The 16,969-nt window shown below is 49.2% G+C and overlaps 1 protein-coding gene across 8 annotated transcripts in view; it reads left to right on the forward strand.

Moving 5' to 3' along the window:
• The window catches only part of LOC108922971 (pro-neuregulin-2, membrane-bound isoform-like), a 51,766-nt gene extending 35,252 nt beyond the window's left edge, over window positions 1-16,514 (forward strand). For 3 of the 8 annotated variants that reach the window (XM_029257367.1, XM_029257369.1, XM_029257365.1), the window contains 6 exons: window positions 4,163-4,186; window positions 7,626-7,728; window positions 8,110-8,233; window positions 8,865-8,992; window positions 10,734-10,958; window positions 13,471-16,514. In XM_029257367.1, the coding sequence (XP_029113200.1) occupies window positions 4,163-4,186; window positions 7,626-7,728; window positions 8,110-8,233; window positions 8,865-8,992; window positions 10,734-10,958; window positions 13,471-14,116 (1,250 nt within the window). In that variant the 3' untranslated portion in view covers window positions 14,117-16,514. The remainder of the gene's footprint in view (window positions 1-4,162; window positions 4,187-7,625; window positions 7,729-8,109; window positions 8,234-8,864; window positions 8,993-10,733; window positions 10,959-13,470) is intronic. The other 5 variants (XM_029257370.1, XM_029257366.1, XM_029257373.1 and 2 more) reach the window with 3 other exon arrangements.
• Window positions 16,515-16,969: the final 455 nt, after the last annotated feature.

Here is a 16,969-nt window from a genome sequence, read left to right on the forward strand (position 1 = left end):
ACTAAAGTTCAAAGCATTGCTTGGCGATGATGCTACACAGCTCTGGTTTTGCCTTTCCTGAAATTAACCAACAAAACCAACCTACAAATGATCATGGTTTTGCCGAGGCGTATCGTACATTTAGATGCCTTTCGGCTCTTGGTGTTCAGCTTTGGGACAGCTGGTAACGTAGCGTTTAGAGCTGCTGCCTTTAGATCCCAAGGTCACAGGTTCAATCCCCACCTCTGTCTGTAGGACCCTTGAGAAAGGTGCTTACCCTAAAATTGCTCAAGTAAAATTACCCAGCTGTATAAATGGGTAAATAATTGTAACCTTAACACTGTTAAGTGGCTTTGGAGAAAAGTGTCAGCTAAATGAATAAATGCAAATGCTGTTCCATCAATTTCAGGAATGACATCTTAAAAGCAAGTAAAATGTGTGAATTTAGGCAGCAAAGACTGGTTTTTGGACCGATTCAAGTGAAATGTATACGTCACTCTGGGTATGCATGAGAAAAATGAGTCAAATACGTACTGATAAAGCTTCAATATTTTCGTATATCAATTCAATTAAACTACAGTTTCCTGCGCGATATAAACGAGAATATTCTTCATTAGTGTCCATAACAATACTTTCTTGAGCATGATTATATTGCACATTGTTCCTTACCCAGTACGTACAGTCCGTTGTACTCAGATATAGTACATATTTTTCCAGGTTTAAGACGTTCTGTTGTTAATATTTTGGATAAGTTTGTGCGAGTTCTTTATAGGACATGACAAAGGCTTGCAATAACCAGAAATGGTTAAAACTACTGACGATGTACATTACAAAGCACATAGAAACGGAAAAATCGTACGTCCTTGTGTGCGCCATGTCCATGCATGACCGATGCACGGAATTCACTGGTTACTACAGTTGTGACATTAATGGTATTGCAAGCTTGAGGCATGGTGCATGACATAACCTGGCCCAACCACTCCATGTGGACTTGTGCCAGCCAAAGGGGAGATGGGAAACGAGCCACCTTCCCCTAGGGAATCGCTATGCCCTCAAGTCACATTGAAGCCTTTGCTGAACCGTTGTCCTCCCAACGGTCGTGGCACCAAGGGGTTTTTCGAGTCCCACGCCGTTGCAGAGATTTCTTTAACTAGTGAAGAACAAACTCAGCAAATTCCTGGACATTCATCACAGAAACGGGGAATAAAAGCCAAAACTGAGTGATATTCAAAAAAATGGAAAGATAACAGAGAGACTTTTGGACAGATTAATAATAAACAGGATTTTTCTACACAACTGAACACATACTTGGCACCTCATGCTGTCCTTTTAAATGATCAAACTGGAGGCTGATGGGCTCACCATTGAGTGTTAGATCCAGTAAATAAGAAATGCCCATGCAGTTGAAATACTCTATTTCACCACAGTACCTGTGGTGACAACATCCTCTTGTTTCATTAAACCCAGCTCCCGGGCTGACACGTGCAGCAGTCCGCCAACTTCACGGCCTCGGAACTCCTGCTCCGATTTGTGGAGGAACGCATGTTGTACCCTTGGGCAAACAAATTAATTTGAATCGGGTCAGAAAGGAAAACAGCTGTGTCAGCTGTGGAACGCCATGCCCGTGACAGAACTCCTTGTGGGACTTGAGCTCATAGGCACTCCGTGCCCCGCTGTAGAATGCTAGTCAGTCCTTCACCTATCTCTCGCACCCTTCTCGCAAGTGCTCAGTGCCGAGCAGCTGCCCAGAAGACACTTGGCCTTATTTTGCATGTGTCCTTGGTATGACTCAGCAAGGCCAAAAACACTGAGCTTCTGTAAAGGTGGGCACCAGCAGAGCTGCTCGGTAAAGAACCCTTTCTGCTAGCCTGGCCTGTACTAACCGGCTCTATCATCTCCCGTTTCCCATTACGGACCGTTTCTGGACCAAATGACCCCCCCTGACGTGACCTCTCCAGCCTGCTGAGTGCACACTTGATGATTTTCTTGCCAAAAGAGTGCAGCAAATATGCCCTCTGCACATTGCAGCATGTTTTCCGCATATAACGTGAGGAAAAATCTTGACCAACTCGGTGTCCTGTGCTAAAGACGAAACAATAAATCGTAAATTTAAGAGGTGTTCAATTATGACGTAAATCAGTTGCTTTGGATAAAACTCTCCACTAAGCCACTTGTAAAATGTTCAAATCGGTGAAGGACCCATCGAAAGGCTCTCAGTATCGTTAAGCTCCACTGGACACCCGGACAGAGGAGGCCCCAGGAATGTGTGTCTGCAGGGCTCTGAACAAGAGGCACGGCAGCCAGGATGCCCTGATGCTCCCAGAAAGAGTCTCCTGGCCGCAGCCCCGCCTGCGCACTCTGCTGCAACCTGCACAGGGGATGCTGCGGCTCCACCGGCAGCAGGCTGCTGCGTTGCCATGACAACAGCAGGGTTGCGCCGCAGAGCTGCGTTTGGCCCCATTCGTTGCCAGCAAGGGCTCCACTTGGGCGGCCCAGGCCACCCTCACCGCAGCCGACATCTGCACAGTGCGGCAAGCCCCGTGTCTGGCCTGGGTCCCAGCCCTCAGGAGGGCATGAAATTCCAGCCGTTTTGCCCTCTTTTCATCTACTTTTGGTTAACTTCAGAGCCGTGCTCTCATGTGACCATCTCACAGTCCGCTGCATCACGCAGAGCTTCCAGACAGATCACGTCAGGGTCAGTTCAGAAATGCATAAATGCGCTGGACACCTCCGGCCTGCCGCTCGTGTCGCTTTGAACCACACGAAACGCAAAGGGGAGCACAGCTGAAGGACGCTGGAAATAACAGACACATCTGTGTGCCATTTCTATCTGCGGTCAAAAAGAGCACAAAAAACAGGCTCTGGAAATATCCTCTGATTGTCTCGTGTTCCTAAGCGGTCCTCGTGTCTTTTAAGCGCCAGTCGTTCAGACCGCAACGATTCCTTTGGTGCCTGAAGACGGCCCAGCAGTTAAAGACAGTTGATGTCCATGTTGTGCAGCTTTGTGAGGTCGAAGGAGGACATGCAGCTCAGCCTCCTTCCATTTACTTTGTTTATTTTTATCGCAAGTGTAAACAGCCTAGTATGATGGCCTGCGTGTAAACCGTATACTTCATTTTTAAACCCCTGTTACAAACAGCGCTCACATAAAGTGTTTATATGAAGAGCTACACAGGTTTTTAGAAAACTTGGACTTGTCATTTAATAATATTTGTTTGTTAAATCGTGCCGGGAATGAGCGTGTTAGGTTAATTGGAAATTGTTTAATTACAGCTCCGTACTTTAGAAATTTTCAAATACATATTGACAGAAGTGTTGAGTAAAGCAGTGAATACATTAGGCTGGAACACATTTAAAAAAAAAAAACTGAAAATCTGAGATTCACAATGTGTCTTGTGCATCGGATACTGGTTGAGAAAAAAACACACCAGTGAGCTGAAACAAATTGCAGAATAAATCAAGAATAAATACCAAACTATCAAGGACAATAATTAATCTAGTGGACCAGTCTAATTCAGGTAAGAAACACAGGTGCAATTTAATGGGATGTGAACATAGAAAGTGTTTTCCTAAAAATGTTCATTGAAAGTGTGTGTACGTACCTGGGCTTTTGCTTTCCAGTGTGCATCTGCTGGATGAGAAATTAACACATTAAATCTGTGCCTGAGCTCATGATGCAGTAATAACATTTCTTCCCATTTCTCACCAACGTGAGGAAACGAGACGAACGTTCGTGTGAATAACGTTCTAACCGAGCTGTAGTTTATATTTAACCCATAGATCCCGACTCTTTGTATGAGAAAACAGCTATGAAATGATCTTAACAAGCCCCCCCCCCCCCCAGTCTAAATCGCTGTGCTTTGTGCTTGAAAGTCACACAGTGCTTTTAAATATGTATTTTGTCGCCCCTCCCCCCCCCACATTTTAACCCAGAGATCAGATCTAGTAAATATGGCAGTAAGTGTTTCTGTCCTTGTCCTGCATGCTTTGGATGCCTGCTGTCCTCCGTTGCCCTGTCTCGTCCCCCCGCCCCACCCTTACTGGATACTGACATCCTACCCTAAAAAAAATCTTCACACTAATCACATGGCTCACTTATTTTTTTTATACATGTTGGAAGACCCTTTTCTGAAACTGTTTTCTTTTTTCTTTCCTTTTTTTCGTCAACTTTCTGCATTGGCAGAGCATCTTGGAATTGAATTTATGGGTATGGAACGATCATCATTTTAATTTGAAGAAGCTATATTTATATATGTACATAATTATAAGTTGCTTACATTTTGAGCAGCGTATCCCCATTGCATTCAGAAGCTGGCTCGCGACTGACAAGATCTGTTCATCCGTCCATCACCCACTAATCTAGCCGACATGAGTGTGCTTCTTCGGCTGGCAGAGCAGCCCCCGTTTTCAAACCTGAAATAAATGTGTCACACTGGTCGGCTTTTTATTCCGCAGCGCTCATCGTTCCTCAAGTCCATATGGGAGTGGGAGGAAGAAAGAGGGGGGCGGTGGAGGGGGAGAGAAGGAAATAAGATGGAGAAGCAGAGAGACACCATATTTGTGTACAAACACATGCTGTTAAACCTGGAGTGAGTGTGTTTACAGTGGGAGAGTGAACCCATCACCCGCCATCCAAACTGCGCCGCTGAATCATTCGGGGGAAGGAACGTGGCCGTCCACGCTTCCCCATGCGCGCGCGCTTTCTCCGCGTAGGGACTAGGTGTCGCGGGGGGCGGCTGGAGCGGATCCCAGCGGCACCGCGGGCCCTCTCCCCCCATCGCCCGGCACCCGCTCGTACATCGTAACCGTCCGCCGCTTTTAAATACACAAAGCCAACGCGTGGGGAAATATGTTTAATATTTCTGTCACCGTCTCCAGGTTACGTTTCCGTAGTTTTGGCAGAGCCGTCGTCCCTGGGAAGCGTCACGGCGGCCCGCGGATACGCCACGTGCGATACGTGAAGGAGGAGGCTCCGATTTGGAGAGGAGGGATCCCGCGCTCCCGTGGAGCTCGCGGCACAGCTTAGATAGCGAGCTTCGGAGCGTGAGCGTCCGAAGGCCTCTCGCGGTCGTGTCTCTCCCTCTGCACCGCCATTGCTGCGCTCCCGTAGGACAGAGCAGCGTTCTTTGGGCTGTAGGGACAGGGACCCCACCTCACGCTCGTTGTGAAACCTGTTCGGAAAGAGGATGAGCGCTGTGGGTGAAAAGCCTTCATCCTTCACCTCTCTCGCTCCTTAACCAAAGTCGAGTGTCTTCCCCACTTTGCCTTCTCATCTCCTTTCCTTTCACCCATCGCCTGCCGCTCCTCTCCGGAGACAATCACGCCACCCTCACGGTTGTCTTCCCCGACTGCGGCCGCCGCAATGGCCCCGCCTCCTCCGCATCCCTCTTTCTCTCCCTCCGCGTCTCTTTCGCTTTCCTTCTCGCTGTGGTTTCCTCTGCATTCAGGGGAAGTTTGGCAACATTGCTGTGGTTCAAAACTGGATGCAAACTGTGTGTAAAACAAACACACCTGTGCCGTCTGTGGTTTGATTTCCTCCGTCTGAAGTATCATTATGGCTGATACTGCCATTATACATGAGTTTATATCATCAGTACGATTTTTGCATTTGCACATGCTTATTTCTCAATAAGGCAAAAGTTTATTGTGAATATATGCAGATTTCTCAGTTGTTCCTGACTTTTTGGACCACACAGCTTTCATTGCCTTGAGAAGAGCCCTGTGTCGGTGCTTTGGCAGGAGACTTTGTAATGGGAGCCTGCGGTACGGCGGGGTGCCTCCGTTTGACCAGAAGGTGTCCGGCTTCCAGTTGGAGAGCAGCAGGACTCCTCTTAATGATGGTGCCCACGAGTTCTTCTGCTGTTGCCGCTCCCTTTTAGTCCCGCTGCCCTCCGGAAGCTTCTGTACGAGATCCTCCCCCCTCCATCGACACGGCTTATTAGCGGGTTCTTGTCCCATCCCTGTTTATAACGAATCCCCTTTGGGCACTCGTGTCGGTCACACGTCCCTCAGTCGCTCCCCAAAAAGCATCTGATCTTCATCTCAGGACTCTTCTCAAAAAGAAAAAAAAAGACTATTTTTAAATGTCGTGTAAATGCATGCACCAAGAAACGGTTACAGCCCTCCATTTGCTGTGGTGCATTCGCACATGAGCAGGAACAAACCAGCAGACCTGACCTAAATGCGATAGAACCACTTTGGAGAAGAGGCCAACGCAACAAGCGAGTTCCCAAAAAAAAAAAAAGCCCTTTTTCTCCACTTAGAACAGCTGCAAAAGTGTGGTTTGCAAGGTTATTATTTAAAATTTGCTCTTGTGTCTTCAGCCAAATAGCCAACAACAGAGTAATATATGCCAGGGAAATTAACGTGAAGAGATATTAATAGAGTCTGAAAAGTGCCGCTGCTCAGACCTTCAGCCTAGCTTTGGACTTGATTTAGGACTGCGCTGTATTTTAAATATTTATGTCATGGATTTGGAAGTAATGAAGTGGCCTCCTTTTGTTTTCTGTGAAAGCAGTTTAATTTTGATCCACACGGGAGTGTTGTGACTCTGCAGCCAAAATGTTATTCTGATTTAAATATGCCTACTTCTCTGTGTTGGGAATCCCTGTGATTCTACAGTGGCAGGTCAGAGAACGTGTTTGTCAGCGTCGGTGGAAAGGTGACGCCAGGGGATGGCTTTCACTCTAAGGCTGCTCTCAGTGACGTAGAGTGAAGAACATTTTGATACTCTAGGGTTAGGGTTAGAATTAGGGCTAGGGTCAGGTTTTGTGGTAGGGTTAGGGTTAGAATTGGGGTTAGGGTTAGGGTTACACATGAAGCGAATAATTTTTTTGTTCTAGTTTTGACACCACGCCCTAAAGTTCTCTATCCACCAGTCGAGTTTCAACGCAGTCCAGAAGATATCCATATTCCCAGCTGCTGCGGCCTCCAGTCTAAGCTCGGTGGAAAAGCACACAAATTTGAAGTAGCTTTTGGAATTTGCACTTAAATCCTTCTGCTCCTGGTGAGCCTTAGGGGCTTAGAACATCTGCACTGAGGTGGGGGAATCAGAAACGGGGGAGGCAGAGAAGGTTGCATATTGCATGTGTAGAAATAAAAAAGAAGGGCAACAGCATAGTTTCTTGAGATGAAGACTGACGGACGTAGTGCTGAGGGGTGTGACGATTATTGCAATTTTTTTGGGAGCAGAAGGAATTCACATATCCAAGGCCACGAGCAATGTAGTGTTAAAAAACGGAGCTTTGCAACCCAAAGGCTACAGGTTCGTGTCCCGGGTGAGGCACCACTGTAGTGTCGATAAAACATCTCTGATCCTTTTAACGACTGTAAACAGTGTAACCTGCTTTCGATAAGTGTCTGCTGAGGAAACGAAACAAAAAACAATTGAAATAAACAAATGAAATCCGGCCAGAATAGTACACGTGCATCACGGCGCTAAAGGAAGGTGATTCGGAATTCAAACGGGCCGCAGTAGCGCATCAGTTGTGGCAGTTAAAGCAGAGTGATGCAGGAGTCATTCCTTCAAGGGAGTCTGCTGGTTTGATCCCTCTAGGTCTTCTGTACCACAACTAGAGGGTAAAGCAGTGGTCTGACACCAATGCCACGGGACTCACGCGCTGCCCCCTGTCTGCCGCTGTTTGCAGAGGCCGAGGAGCTCTACCAGAAGAGGGTCCTCACCATCACCGGCATCTGCGTAACCCTGCTGGTGGTGGGCATCGTGTGTGTGGTCGCGTACTGCAAAACCAAGTACGTCACATGGGTGGGGCCTGCTGAGCCGCTCCTCCGCTCTCGAAACACCAAGTGGCCTTGGGCCAGGGGGCTAGGGTCGGAGGGGGTCAAATGCACCTCGTCTCAGTTCCGTGCGTATATTTGTGTGCAAGGTGTATTGATGGTTTGAGAAGATCAGCTTGCACGTTGCCCTAGTGCTGTAATGCTGGAATTCAGAGTGATTTAATACATACTGTAAGATCTCATTGACTTAATGTATAGTGTGGGACTTTGATTTATGTGTGCGGTACGAACCAAAGAGCTACTCCAGGGCTCCTTCAGCATGTGAGTAAAGGAGAGTGATAGTGGCCTTGGCAGGGCCTGGCCAGAAACCCACCTGCACTCTTTCCCCCCCACCAGGAAACAGAGAAAGAAAATGCACAACCACTTGCGGCAAAACATGTGCGCAGACCACCCAAACCGGAGCCTGGCCAACGGGCCCAACCATCCCGGGCCGGGCCCAGAGGAGATCCCCATGGTGGATGTGAGTTCCCGTCGCTTCCAGTAACGCTCTGTGCGACTGTTGCGTGGGCAGGCGGGGCAGATTCATTTGTTTATCGGCCTTGCGTGTTGCTTGGAGTTTTAAATATGAGAAAGCGGGGAATAAGGAGAAGGAAACAGGGAAAGTAATTTCGAGAAACGTGTCAGTACCAGGATCTCTGCTGCTGTACGCAGCCCTCCCCCCCACCCTACCCCACCCCCATCCCCCAGCCACAATCCAGCTGACTCAGGCTCCGTGTCACATTACACACCGATACCGTCTGAAACCGTGAAGCCAAACAAACCATTTAGCACCAAATTGCTGGAAATTTCTATATAGTGTCTCCCTCTATTTACAGTGTTTAGGACCATTATGTTGCTTTGAGAATATTACTTTAAATGCTTTAAATGCATATGAAAGTGAACATCTGCAGTCGCCCACCACACTGCTGTGTAATACGGGCTGACTCATAGTGACTCAGGTGCGCCTGGATTATGAGCAGTCCCGCTGATGATACCCGCAATCCCCCCATGCGTTAAAAATCATGCAGGCGTTTCGTCTCCGAGGAAAACTATCGTAGCCGTGTCTGCGGTGCATCCGAACCTCTTCCGTTACGCGGCTCTCTCCGTTGCAGTACATATCAAAGAACGTCCCGGCCACGGAGCGAGTGATACGACACGCGGCTGAGACCTCCTTTCCCGGCAGCCGAGCGTCTTCCAGAACCCACCGCTCGTCGACCGCCACGCACTCCTCCAGCCACAGGTAACCCCACCCGACTCCGCCCACACCCACACCCACACCCGCGCTCGCGGGGTGCCACGGCCAAGTCGGGAGTATCCCGCACTATTGCCACACCTGACCGTAGGCAAACCCGCACCCACATCCTATCACAGGCGACCTCATCCATTCCCCTAACCGTAGGTGAGCTCACCCACATTTCCAAGTAACCTCACCCATTCCAGGAGCTGCTCACTCCTCCGGCAGCTCCACTCATAGATGATCACTTCCATAACTCAAACACCGGCAAACATTTTAATCACCTTCAAACCGTTTGATCGAGCGTCGACCCTGCGCCCGTCGTGTCGCGCTCACATGTAACCCGTTCCATCCTCATCGACGCCACCCACGCGTGTTGTTACTGGTTCCTCCGCCAGCGCTGACCGAGGTGGCCGCGCGTGCCAGGATACCCACAGGTCTTCCACGGTGGTCGGACCGCTCAGTGTCAGAGGCCACCCAGGGCCTGTTAGCGTGAGGCCAAGCACAACGTTTATGTCCGGCGTTATATTTCAACCTGCTCAGTAACATCCAGAAAATCAAACGCACCAGCAGCGAGTGTGACAGAAATGCGGGGTTTAAAATGACTTCGGAGAGCCTCTTGGCGTTTGCTCCGTGTGCTCGAAGGTGCTTGCGTGCGCGCGGCCGCACGTTCGCCGAGAAGCCGGAACACGCGTGCTCCGACCTCGCTCGCGGAGCTGTCGGCTCTCGGTTTCTGTAGAGGGGACCACCGGGGCGATGGGGTTCGGTGACCGTCGGCTGCTGTTTGTACATCACGGACAAAGCAGAACGGCGGCACCTGCTTTTCTAGGCTCCCACGCATTAAGGGGATGATTCTTTTCATTAAGTTTTAATTTAGCAGCTCTCTAACCTTCTTGTCTTTACGTTCTCAGGCAGCCCAGACTTATTTTAATTACACTAGAAATAAGTATTTTCCTTTAGAAGAGAAGTTTCTTAACCATAGCATGTCACGTGTCTCCCGCTTTCTCTTTTCAAGCACGACCGGGGCATGGGGAGAAAATTCTAGAAAGAAACGTGGGTTCCGGGGGCCGGATCGGAGAGCGTTTATCAAGACGCACGTCGTTTACGTGACCGCGCGCCACTGAGAAAGACAAGAGAGAAACGATTTAATCGCCGGATCCTGCGATGACACAACGGTCCTGGCCTGCTCGTGGACGCAGCGCATTGAGCGCAACGCGCCTCCGCCTCGCTGTTTATGTTGCGCGAGCGTTTCCCTTGGATACCGCTAATCGCTGCCCCTCCCCTCCCGGTGTTGGGCGTGTGCGGGGTGCCGACCGGCATCCCTCTGCACCGCCGCATGTTTTTGTGTGTGTGTGTGTGTGTGTGTGTGTGTGTGTGTGTGCAGGGGTACCCCGGGAATGGGACCGTTTTATTAATTGCTCACTTGACTATTTTCACTGAAATTAAGGTGACTAAAGACGCCCGATGTCCAAATGCTCTGCCTAAAAAGTTGCTCTGCGATACGCCGGACTGTGTCGGAGTCCCTCCAGGAGTCACATGGGCACCCCTGCTGTATGATGTGTTCTTTATTCATGTTATTCTAGCTTCTGGGATCCTTGACTGTTATTAATATGTTATTGCTCCGCTGCTGAGCGAAGGCCTTCATGTGAAGTGACTCGCAGCGGTAGTTGTTTATACAGGTGGATCGTCGGGGGGTGGCGGTAGGTGCAGAGGCAAAAGTCACAATGCTGTAACTCTCCTTGCGCAGACACGAGGAGCGCACGTGGAGCCTGGACAGGACGGGGAGCGCGCTGTCCGACTCCCCGTCGGGCGCGGCCTCCTCCTCCGTGGGGACCAGTAAATGCAACAGTCCCGCGTGCGTGGAGGCGTGGGCCCGGCGCGCGGCGCACTGTGGCGTTACTGAGCCCCAGCGCGCCCCCCCGCGCTACAGGGACTCCTTCGACTCGCTGGGGGACTCGCCGCACAGCGACAGGTGGGCCCGCCCCGCACCGTCCCCTATGGCGCCGGGCGCGTTCCCGGTGCGCGTGTTAAAATGCACGGTCTGTTTGCAGCGCCGGGCTTGAGCCCGTGGTCCGAGGTAGTCTGAAAGGTCCAACGGCAAAAAGAATTCATATCCGGGTTACCACACTTTTACTTATTTAGTTGAGCATCTCACAGTGTTAAGCTTCTTAGAACTACTCATCCGTTTGTTGGGGTACCGTAGCAATTCAGGGCAAGCACCTTGACCAAAGATACTACAGCGGGTGGTGAGATTCAAATCCGCACCCTCTGAGTGCAAAGCAGCAGTTCTAAGCGCTACGCCACCTGCTGCGCTGGTGTAGACGTGCAGGTAGGGCTGGTCCGAATGTGCGATCGTTGCACCCCTCGCGGGGAGCGTGCCGGGGCGTAGCGGCTGGAGCCAAACCCCGCACAAGTCACAGCGTGAGCAGGCATGCGGAGCTCCGGAGGCGCTCGGGAGGAAGGGCTCAGCCCCAGCAGCCGCACCGGCGCTCAGATGCGAGTCTGCCAGAGGCTTTAGATGAGGAGGCCTCTTCTTTTAAGCCGAGGCGCCCTGCAGACGTTGGAAATTCAGTCCCGATTTAGTCTTTGGAGGACCGTAACGAGCCCAAGGAAATCCAGCAAGGCTGGATGTGGGGTCGACCGCAAACACCGCTTTCCATTACAGCTTGAGTTTGGAGGCCCAGGGATAATTGAGCCATTGTTCCCATCAGATACCCCTGCTCACCCCCCCCCCCCCCGCCCCCGTCCTCTCCACCCCAGCCCGCTTGCTGGCTGATTATCGGTCCCGAGCGCAAAGCAATATGTGAAGCCTGGGCAGTGCCTTAATGTGCCGTGACTTCTCGGCCCCGGTCTGTCACTGCAGAAGGGCTGCACCAGGGCTGCGAGCGACGCGGTACGAAAACACACATCACTGTGGCGCTGGGGGACGGGAGCAGCGGAACAGCATAAAACTGCTCCAAGTGTGTCTTTCCGGAAGCAGTAGGATTACCTGTTTAAAACTTATTGATCTATAAAGAAAGAGAAAAGGTTTCACAGCAACAGCCTGAAGGGAGAGCTTGTGGAAGCTGACTTAGTAATGAATAATCCTGTTCATTTAGTCATAGGTGAAATGTGGGAGGGGCAAGAGGGACTGAGGGACAGTGGGAGGGGGGGCAAAGTAAGCATAATGTGCCCCCCCCCAAAAAAAAAAAAAAAAATTTGAGGCCTCCCAATATCTAAGAAGTTGTTGTGTTGCTGAATTCAGGCACAAAATACAGTAACAAAACTGACCGTGATAGAAAACCCAGGGTAATCAGTTTTAAAGGTAAATCAGTGCAGTAATACCTCACCCTACGTCGTTAATTGTTTCCAAAGAGCGCGACTTAAGTCGAAAAACGATAGAAAATGAAATAACCCCTAAAAAAATCGATTTAGACCCCCTATAAACCCCTAATAAGCACTCCCCTTAAGTGTATATGCTTCAATCTATGCTAAAGTAAAGAAAAAACAAAAAAAAAAAAAAATCCAAAAAAATGGCAGGTAAATAAGACATTAATACAATAAGACAATAATTTTTTTATTTTTAAGCTTTTAACTGATTTTATAGATTACAATATATTATTTTATATATTTTAACGCTTCTTTTTATTTGATTTTACGCTTTTGTATTTCTCCGTACATATTTAAGAAAAAACCGAGGTGAAGTCGAAATCGACGCGACACGAAGCGACGTAGGGCGAGGTATTACCGTAGTGTGCTGAAGGGATTTTTTTTAAATCTCGCTCTAGCTACCAGAATGCGCTCCGATGAAATGCCTTTAACCGCAAGTCGGGTTTGCCTTTGAACCTTTCAGACTCTGTGTCTTAATGTGTACATTCAAATGCTCTCGGAGCCATCGAACGCGCGGTCTGAAACGCACGACGCACCACTTGACTTTACACAACACGCTGCGCCGTTCTTCCGAAAGGCAGGCACACAGCCCAAAGTAGAGGAACGGTAAGACGTACGAACGCGCCGAAGGACGGCGAGCACAGACCCGAGCTGCTACTGAGGGCGAAAGCAGGTCGACACAGTTATAATATCTACCGATGACCGTCCTTCGGGAGGAGATTGGCACTCGACGCAGCGCTCACACGTGACGCCAACAACTGGCCGTCATTAGGGCACCGAAACGCCACGACGCAAGTCCATCTCACATCAAACCTATTGTCGTGTGTACGCGGTACAGGTTTCCGACGAAATTCTCGATTGCATGTCTTCCACAGACCGTAACGCTCCAAACACGGTACAAACACAGGCAGTAATTGCAACACAACGAACACAGCACTGCAACATTGCGTAGAACGCGGTAACACGTACGGACTCGTTCCGCCTCGTCGTGAGCGTAAACGGAGCGGAGGGTCCCGCTCTGTGATTTCTGCCGCCCCGATTGGAGATTCGGGCGAAACTCACCCGGGTTGCCTTTGCGTGACACCCCTCCCCCCTTTCCCCGTCCCCTCCCGCAGGTACGTGTCGGCGCTGACCACGCCGGCCCGCCTCTCGCCCGTGGACTTCCATTACTCACTGCCCCCACAGGTGCCTACCTTCCAGATCACGTCACCCAACGCCAACCACGCCGTGTCCCTGCCGCCCGCCGCCCACGCCTCGTACCGCCTGGAGGACGACCAGCCGCTGCTCCGGCGCTACCAGGTGCCCCTGCAGGACGCCCAGCGGCACGGGCCTTACTGGCAGCAGCGGCGCACCTACCTGAACGACAGCACGGGCAGCCTGCCCTCCAGCCCCTACCGGCTGGCGGACGACGACGAGTACGAGACCACGCAGGAGTACCTGTCCTCCCGCGAGCAACCAAAGAGAAGCGGGTCCGGCGGCAGGCGCTGGCGCCGGTCCAGACTGAACGGACACGTCTCGCAGCGGCCCGAGGCGGCGCGGGACTTCAGCTCGCAGAGCTGCCTGTCGGACAGCGAGTCGGAGGAGGAGCAGGGCGAGAGCACGCCCTTCCTGAGCATGCAGAACATGAACGTGGAGCCCTCCACCATCTACAGGCCGTCCGACACTCGGACCCATGAGCCGTCCGGCCGGAAGAGCGCGCGGGGGAACGCGCAGAGCAGACTGACTCACACTCGGTCCAAACCGGACAATGCACCCCTTTAAAAGCAACCTACCAACAAAACAATATACTATAGATCTGCACCTATAAGAAATATTTTTATTTTATATAACAGACAGATATTCTGAACAAATGAAATATTTATTTTCATTTTAGCAAAAGTTGTCTACTAGCTAACTGCAAAGACTTTTTTATAGGGAAAACTATTTATATGTAAATTTTGATTTACAGCATAAAGAACAAAAAATACGTGCCAATTTTTTTCTTAAAGGAATAGAATAATATTGTGGTGCCTTTTGCTGTATGCTGATGCCGGAGCTCCATTCTGAGTTTTTTGTAGCCTTTCTTATATGGACTCCTATTTTTTATAGAAACGTTTCTTCTTTTCCTCTTTTTCGTTTCTTTCCTTTTTTTGGTTGTTAGAACTGTGATTTTATTGTTTCTTCATGCAATATAAACCACCGTCGCATAAGGTGTGTGTTTACATGAATACGATCCGCAGACATATTTGTCTTTGTTTTTTCCGAACAGGAAACGCAACGGGGTCCGATGTCTTTTACGAGGAAGGAACCACTGTGCTAATTATGATGAATCAAACCGATTTGTTGTCCTTCTTGCTGTCGATCGCAGAGAGTTGTTTCTGTGTCGAGGAGCGCGGGAGAGAGAGTGATGGTCGTCAGACTCCTCCGAAACGCCAGGGCTTTTTTTTTCGAGGTGGAGGCACCGTCCTGCGGTTGTGCATGTGTGCGTCTGTGTGCGTTTACCACGCGATGGGGTAGGCGTGCCCTGTTGGACACTTCTCCCTATTGGCTGGGAAGAGGCAGAGCGGGCTTGAGCTGAGCGCCTTGTCTCCACCCATCCACACCGCAGGGCGCTGGAGGCCCCATAATCCTGTTTCATAAACGGTCACGGGCCAAGCTGCTACTAGAGTGGGGAACGAATCCAGCCTGGTCCTGGTCCTGGTCCTGGTCCTGGTCGTGGCCCAACTGGACCACCGCCTCCCCAAACCTCCAGGTGTCCCCACAACTGCAGCTCCAGGCCGCACAGTCTCTCAGGACTTCCTACATCCCACCTGACCCAACCCAACCCAAGCAACCCAACCCACCCCAAACCAATACCCAACCGAGTCCAACCCAACCCAAAAAAGACCCTACATTCCCAGGCTGGCTCCACCCATCTTAGGCGTTGCTACTGTCTGCAGAAACTTCACGAAAGGTCAAAAATGCCAAAATATGCAAACTTTGTATGTAGATCTGTTTGATGACATCATTTTCTATGAAGTGCGATGAAAGTTGTGGCTCATTGTTTTATTTTCCCTGTGCAATGTCTGCTGTTATGTTTGAATATGGGCTCGTTCATTACCATGGTAACCAGTTAAATACATAAACACTATCAGACTCCTATCATTTATTACTTTTAATTAGTATTAATGCTGTTATTATTATTGTTGTTGTTCATTAATAATATTATTACAGAAATAATGTTACAGTTTTCCTAAGCTTATTTATTCAGATTTTTATTTAGCCTATTATTTTTGCCCTCCCTTGCCTTTTGTCACAGAAAGTATATTTTGTCATGATTCAATGCAGATGTTTCTTTGGACCATTTCCAGCCTGACAGAAACGGTGCAGACAATCACTGAGTCGTTTTGTTTTTTTTTTTCATCACCGATGATCTATGGTTTTGAATGTTGAGCAGTTACCAATTTAAAGGGAAAAATGTACCAAGAATTAACCCCATTAAAAACATCTGTCTTTCACTAAATGAAAGGAAAAATATCGAAGATATGTTTCCTGTTTGGCCAAATGATGAGACGAGCATATTTTGGCATCGTTTTCTTTTCATACGGCTCAGGATCTAAAATAGCAGAAAAAAAAGTCACTCTGATGATTTCAATCAGATATGACGACAACCTTCTTGAGTCACTCAGAAGAATGATTAGAATATCGTAGGAACATTTACTGCTTTATCAAAGGCACTGTATGTTAGGAATTTTCTTTTACTGTTAAACTGAAAAACTCCGTATTTGTTTGGTTTTTTTTTTTACCTAATTCTGTAAACAAGTCCTTAAATAATGCAAGCAAAGACAGTTGCTTCTCTAGTTAGGTTAAATGTGAAATTGCCCCCGATCCTGTTAAACTTCTTAGATTTTTGTCCAACGGGAGTTTTTTGTTTTCCACCCGATTATTTTACCTCCTCGCTTGAGCACGTCCCCTCTGCATGCCCTTGTGGTCCAGGTACTGTAGATGGGTGCATGGTATAGGCAGCAAATGAAACGTTTTCCACCGGTGAAAGTGTATTTCATTTAACATTCAGCAATAAAAAAATACCCTTTTTTCATGTTCATTCGGGAAACATGAAATTTTGCGAGTTTTTTCACAAGTAATTGTAAAAAAAAAAAAACAACCCACCTGTTCATATAGAAAAAAATAAATCTTTACTCATGCCATTTTAATATATCGTTGTCATCTATATTTCTTGTGGTATTTTTCGGGAGGCAGAGGAGGTGCTGTGTGCCTTGTTTTCCTGTTGCCGATTGTGGTCACACTGCTGCTGCAGCCAAAGAAAGTAACTGCTACTGCTGCTTGTGTGTCATTCCTTCATCGCCGAATACAGCTTGTCCGTTCCTTGCGTTGGGTGCGGTGGCACGGCGGGTTTGGCCGGGTCCTGCTCTCCGGTGGGTCTGGGGTTTGAGTCCTGCTCGGGATGCCTTGTGATGGAGTGGCGTGCTGTCCTGGGTGTGTCCCCTCCCCCTCCAGCCTTGTGCCCTGTGTTGCTGGATTAGGCTCCGGTTTGCTGTGACCCCACCTGGGACAAGTGGTTTCAGACTGTGTGTGTGTGTTGCTGTGCTTGCATTCTTACACCACCTTTTTCAAGTGATAGGTGGTACTGAAAAG

This window comes from Scleropages formosus, chromosome 13 (genome assembly GCF_900964775.1).
Source record: "Scleropages formosus chromosome 13, fSclFor1.1, whole genome shotgun sequence".
Lineage (NCBI taxonomy): Eukaryota > Metazoa > Chordata > Actinopteri > Osteoglossiformes > Osteoglossidae > Scleropages > Scleropages formosus.